At 41.8% G+C, this 6693-nt stretch overlaps 1 protein-coding gene across 2 annotated transcripts; it reads right to left on the reverse strand.

Moving 5' to 3' along the window:
* Positions 1-3548: 3548 nt before the first annotated feature.
* LOC121536887 (cytochrome c oxidase copper chaperone) lies at positions 3549-5996 on the reverse strand. 2 transcript variants are annotated; one of them, XM_041844513.2, is made up of 5 exons: positions 5640-5988; positions 5455-5518; positions 4749-4870; positions 4525-4634; positions 3549-3759 (listed from the first exon to the last, which is right to left on the reverse strand). In XM_041844513.2, the coding sequence occupies exons 3-4, from the start codon at positions 4859-4861 to the stop codon at positions 4550-4552; spliced, it is 198 nt and encodes a 65-aa protein (XP_041700447.2). In that variant the 5' UTR covers positions 4862-4870; positions 5455-5518; positions 5640-5988; the 3' UTR covers positions 3549-3759; positions 4525-4549. The 2 variants fall into 2 exon arrangements, with proteins under 2 accessions (XP_041700447.2, XP_041700446.2); XM_041844512.2 differs by lacking the exon at positions 5455-5518 and having other exon boundaries at positions 5640-5996.
* Between the last annotated feature and the right edge of the window lie 697 nt (positions 5997-6693).

Below are 6693 nucleotides of genomic sequence, written 5' to 3' on the forward strand. Positions count from 1 at the left end.
TAAAGAAGCTGGCTGTTCACAGAATGCTGTATCCAAGCATATTCATGGAAAGTCGAGTGGAAGGAGGAAGTGTGGTGGGAAAAGGTGCACAAGCAACAGGGATAACCGGAGCCTTGAGAGGATTGTCAAGCAAAGGCCATTCAAAAATGTGGGGGAGCTTCACAAGGAGTGGACTGAGGCAGGAGTCAGTGCATCAAGAGCGTATCCAGGAAATGGGCTACAACTGTCGCATTCCTCGTATCAAGCCACTCCTGAACCAGAGGCAACGTCAGAAGCGTCTTACCTGGGCTAAGGAGAAAAATAACTGGTCTGTCGCTCAGTGGTCCCAAGTCCTCTTTTCAGATGAATGTAAATTTTGTATTCCATTTGGCAATCAAGGTCCCAGAGTCTGGAGGAAGAGTGGAGAGGCACAGAATTCAAGTTGCTTGAAGTCCAGTGTGAAGTTTCCACAGTCAGTGATGATTTGGGGAGCCATGTCATCTTCTGGTGTTGGTCCACTGTGTTTCATCAAGTCCAAAGTCAACTCAGCCGTCTACCAGGAAATGTTAAAGCACTTCATGCTTCCTTCTGCTGACAAGCTTTATGGAGATGCTGATTTCATTTTCCAGCAGGACTTGGCACCTGCCCACACTGCCAAAGGTACCAATACCTGATTCAGTGACCATGGGATTTCTGTGCTTGATTGGCCAGCAAACTCGCATGATCTGAACCCCATACAGAATTTATGGGGTATTGTCAAGAGGAAGATGAGAGACATGAGACCCAACAATGCAGACGAGCTGAAGGGCGCTATCGAAGCAACCTGGGCTTCCATAACACCTCAGCAGTGCCACAGGCTGATCGACTCCATGCCACGTCGCATAGATGCAGTGATTCCTGCAAAAGGAGCCCCAACCAAGTACTGACTGCATGTACAAGAACATACTTTTCAGAAGGCCGACATGTCTTATGTCATATTCACATTTTCTGAGATACTGAATTTGGGGTTTTCATGAGCTGTAAGACGTAATCATCAAGATTAAAACAAATACAGGCTTGAACTATTTCACTTTTTGTGTAATTAATCCACGATATGAGTTTCACTTTGTCAATTGAATTATTGAAATTACTTAACTTTTCCACAATATTCTAATTTATTGAGCTGCACCTGTAATTGCAGGGTACAGTGAAAATCTTATGCTCCAGGCTCTGCTGGGTGCATATAGAGTGGCTCTGGTCATGCCTCCAGGTAAGTCACACCAAGAAGAACTCTCCCTTCTGCCAGAACTGAACAATGTTTTCACCAGAATCACTATTTGCCCCTAATCCTCACTGGTCCAGTGTGGTGCTAAGAGAGGGGCTCTGCTGGGTGCATATTTAGAGATACTGAAATAGGTAGAATTACAGAGTAGATCGGGTTTCAAAAATGAATCCCCTTCCCCCATAGTTGACATACCATGCCCAACCAGTCAGAGACACTTGTCAGAGGACTACAGTTGTGAAAACTTTTGAGAATGACACAAATACTAATTTTCACAAAGTCTGCTGCCTCAGTTTTTATGATGGCAATTTGGATACTCCAGAATGTTATGAAGAGTGATCAGATGAATTGCAATTAATTGCAAAGTCCCTCTTTGCCATGAAAATTAACTTAATCCCCCAAAAACATTTCCACTGCATTTCAGCCCTGCCACAAAAGGACCAGCTGACATCATGTCAGTGATTCTCTCGTTAACACGGGTGAGAGTGTTGACGAGGACAAGGCTGGAGATCACTCTGTCATGCTGATTTGAGTTAGAATAACAGACTGGAAGCTTTAAAAGGAGGGTGGGGCTTGAAATCATTGTTCTTCCTCTGTTAACCATGGTTACCTGCAAGGAAACACATGCTGTCATCATTTATTTGCACAAAAAAGGCTTCACAGGCAAGGATATTGCTGCTAGTAAGATTGCACCTAAATCAACCATTTATCGGATCATCAAGAACTTCGAGAGAGGTTCAATTGTTGTGAAGAAGGCGTCAGGGCGCCCAAGAAAGTCCAGCAAGCGCCAGGACCGTCTCAGCTGCGGGATCGGGGCACCACCAGTGCAGAGCTTGCTCAGGAATGGCAGCAGGCAGGTGTGAGTGCATCTGCACGCACAGTGAGGTGAAGACTTTTGGAGGATGGCCTGGTGTCAAGAAGGGCAGCGAGGAAGCCACTTCTCTCCAGGAAAAACATCAGGGACAGACTGATTTTCTGCAAAAGGTACAGGGATTGGACTGCTGAGGACTGGGGTAAAGTCATTTTCTCTGATGAATCCCCTTTCCGATTGTTTGGGGCATCCGGAAAAAAGCTTGTTCGGAGAAGACAAGGTGAGCGCTACCATCAGTCCTGTGTCATTCCAACAGTAAAGCATCCTGAGACCATTCATGTGTGGGGTTGCTTCTCGGCCAAGGGAGTGGGCTCACAATTTTGCCTAAGAACACAGCCATTAATAAAGAAGGGTACCAACACATCCTCCGAGAGCAACTTCTCCCAACCATCCAAGAACAGTTTGGTGACGACCAATGCCTTTTCCAGCTTAATGGAGCACCTTGCCATAAGGCAAAAGTGATAACTAAGTTGCTCGGGGAACAAAACATCAACATTTTGGGTCCATGGCCAGGAAACTCCCCAGACCTTAATCCCATTGAGAACTTGTGGTCAATCCTCAAGAGGCGGGTGGACAAACAAAAACCCACAAATTCTGACAAACTCCAAGCATTGATTATGCAAGAATGGGCTGCCATCAGTCAGGATGTGGCCCAGAAGTTAATTGACAGCATGCCATGGCGGTTTGCAGAGGTCTAGAAAAAGAAGGGTCAACACTGCAAATATTGACTCTTTGCATAAACTTAATGTAATTGTCAATAAAAGCCTTTGACACTTATGGAATGCTTGTAATTATACTTCAGTATATCATAGTAACATCTGAAAACACTGAAGCAGCAAACTTTGTGAAGACCAATACTTGTGTCATTCTCAAAACTTTTGACCACGACTGTAGTCCAAGTGTCACTGGAATAGGGGTCGGGGTGAAACGAGTGGCTTTGATCATACCACCTGGGATATCGAGAAACAAAAAGAGTTGGTGTCAGACTAGAACGTGCCTCCACACCACACAAGATGCATCCATTTGCTCTGACCTCTTCTGTTACAAAAATACATTAAAACGTAAAGAACTTTCCACAGAATGGACTTTTCCTTTCTTCAAATACTTTTTACTACAAACATTTGAGTTGAGCACACCAATTCCTTTTAAGAATTCAGATATGCCAAGTGTTGACTGGAGCAGAAGTTATTTTAAGCGAAGTGCATACCAGAGAGAGCAGTTGTCCCAGTCAGCCTCGAACAGTTAGGAGAACATCAAAAGGACCTTCAAACCAGGAAGTTTTTGCAGAGTGACAGGAAGTATAGTCAGCCTTTTCTCATGTATAGTTATGTCTATGGTTCAGCATGAAATTAGGACAATATTGCATCCTTAACACTTTCTACCTTTACAATTCATTCAATTGAGTTTCATCCTGCCATATAAAATCAAGTACTCAAGTCAAATTGCATAGAATATTTATGACATTCAAATCAGCAGAACATACACATAATTCTGAAATCCAGAGCATTAAAAACACATGTCACTCAGTGGAACATATCTTCCATCATGATCATCTTTGCAGCGATCACATCTTCCTTTCATGTTGAGGTATAAATATAAACAAGGAATATCCCAGGTCCCTTCAAGACAGCCAGCCAGCAACGACACACTGCAAGAGGAGAACAGGAGTGTCAACTTTAACAGAAATAAACCAGGAAAGGTAATGAATACTGATCAGAATAAAGAAAAACACTAGTAATATAGACAAGCTTGTCCCCATCCCTGCTTGCGAGCATCATTTATTTAATCTATTTGATTTACATTTCAGTCATTTAGCTGACGCTCTTATCCAGCGTCATACAGTAGTGAGTGCATACATTTTCACACTCCCCCCCTTCCATAATTCTAAAGTCCAGAGCATTAAAAACACATCACTCAGTGGAACATATCTTCCATCATGATATTCCATGGGAATCGAACCCACAACCATGGTGTTGCAAGCGCTATGCTCTACCACCTCAGCTACACAGGATCTCCTTCAAGTCAATCCCAGAGAAACAACAAGTCCTGCACCATCAAAGGGTATTTGCTCCCACTCATAAATAATAAAACACAACAGCAGTTGTTGACATCAGCAGTTTGATCAACTTTAGCAGAAAAAAGGCAGCAAAGGGTAACATGACCCTACAGAGGACACTGAAAAACATGCAGAAGACAGGTCTGTAGTCATTGAATCACGCTAGCTGAACTGCAGCATACAAGTAAAACCACTGATAAACCAGACAAGCAAATTCAATACATGCCTCCCTCTAGTGCCCCGCCCACTCCTATTGCATTGAGCTACATCTAGGACATAATGTTCTTTTCAAAACACAAGCGAGGCTAAATTAATATGAGAGTTCTGCTCCAGGACATAGACATATCTGAAACTTACCAATTACTCATTATATAAAGTTATATTAAATCTTGAATCCAAGCGCCCTCATACAATCCTTATGTGCCTCGATGAGATCTGTGCAACTATCTTCGCCCTTCTCAATGATGCTGAAACAGAGGAATTGTCATCAGCAACTGCTTACTCCAAAAACAGAGAGTCCACGAAAAACGTTCACTTTACAAGAATAATGCAATTCAGGTTCAAAGACATTGTAAACCTACCACGCATCCCTAACTTTCTTCGTCTCTGGGCACGCACAACAGGGTTTCAGTGGTTTCTTCTCCGTGCCCTCAATTGCAACGGGCTCAACGCTGGCAGCAGATATGGTGGACATTTTTTCAGGCTGTAACCAAGTTAAAAATGGAGGACAATAAGCGAGGCAACAATGTATCGAGTCAGCGTTACATAACGAGATACTGATACATGCGTTAAAGTGACATTCCTAAATCAATCAATCAATCAATTTTATTTTATTTTATATAGCCCTTCTTACATCAGCTAATATCTCGAAGTGCTGTACAGAAACCCAGCCTAAATATTATAGTAGCTCCCAAATTGATGGCAACATTGTAGCTAGCTAGCTAGCTTTGTGCTACATGAACTTAGTTTGTGCTACATGAACTAGTTAGTTATTATCACGTTGAAGTTAAACTTGCAAAATCATAGCCAACTAGCTCTCTACTAGGAGAACCAAAACCATCCAACCTGTGAAAGAATGGGCTCTGGCTTATAAATCAACACAAATGTTAGGGATGCTAGCTATAGCCAGACAGCTAACATAACTAGTTAGATGTTGGGAAAATATCAACTTGTAATATGGCAAAATATCACTCATACTGATTTTCTTAACGAGCAGCGCGCAATGAAACATTCAGGAGAGAAGATACTTAACATCACACTAGTGGAAATAAAACTTATGTAACATACTTAGCTAGCTGGTAAGCCTTCTTGCACAGGAACTCCGATTCACGTGTGTCCTACTCTGTCCTTCCTTATACAACATGGTGGAAGCAGGCATGTTTTTAAATGGTTGCGCTAAGTTTCCGGGACATGCAGTTTTAATTTCCGAGCTGCAACGAATTCAATTAAAGTGTACGCCATTCTACACTTACCCTGTCAAAATATCCCAAATGGAATTCCATGGAATTAGCGTGTATTATGTGGTGTTGACGTTCTCATGCACAAATATTGTGGAATTGTTTAGAATTAATTTTCCAATGAGTAAAGGTCATCTAATTTAGGCCTACATGTTTTACCTGGATCGCGTTCAGCAGGACGCAACGTTTTGTTAAATTCAGATATAAATATGCTATTTAGAACAAACATGCCTCTATTCTATGACATGTAACGTAAATAATGACATCCATAGCATTTATATCTGCGACGTTCCAAAACATTTTCGTACTGAACACGGCCCTGGCATGTGTGTGTGAGTGGCTGTGTTGGAGAGCACCAAAACCGTACAGAGTCTCTTCTTCTTCTTCGATTAGGTTTAACGGCGGTTGGCATCCACCACAGCCGCACAGTGGTGTCCTAATACCCATAAAACCTAGCGGTCTTACAGGGGATTTTAGAAATACTTCAAATAAGGGCTGTGTTTCGTGTAGGCTTACCCTGGCGTGACGTTTTGATAACCATGAAAATCTCTCTCAGACAAGGTGACTTTTATCAATATATTCGGCTCTATTTACTCTCATATTCCAAAATTCTAATTAGCGTCAAAGTAGACATCATGCAAGACTACAAATCCCTGCAAGCTCCTGCATATAATCTCTAGCTGAATCCTTTGCTAAACAGGTATTGTGTCAATTTAAACCTTGCACAAGACACTTAACAGAATTGTTAAATTTAAAGAAATTTTGCCAATTTATTAATTACTACATTTAGCTAACATTAGATAGTTAATCCAGAGATTCTTACCTTTGCTTCGATTACGCAGTCTCGTCCACATCACCATGGTATTTGGAGTTCTTTATGATAGCCACATCAGCAGCTAATTAGCTTTTTTTTTATATAGGGTAAATACAGGCGAATATATTGATAAAAGTCACCTTGTCCTAGTGAGATATACACGGTTATCAAAACGTCACGCCAGGGTAAGCATACACGAAACACAGCCTTTATTTTAAGTGTTTCTAAAATCCCCTATTGGAAAAATTAATGGTG

The sequence above is a fragment of the Coregonus clupeaformis genome, chromosome 23 (assembly GCF_020615455.1).
Source record: "Coregonus clupeaformis isolate EN_2021a chromosome 23, ASM2061545v1, whole genome shotgun sequence".
NCBI lineage: Eukaryota > Metazoa > Chordata > Actinopteri > Salmoniformes > Salmonidae > Coregonus > Coregonus clupeaformis.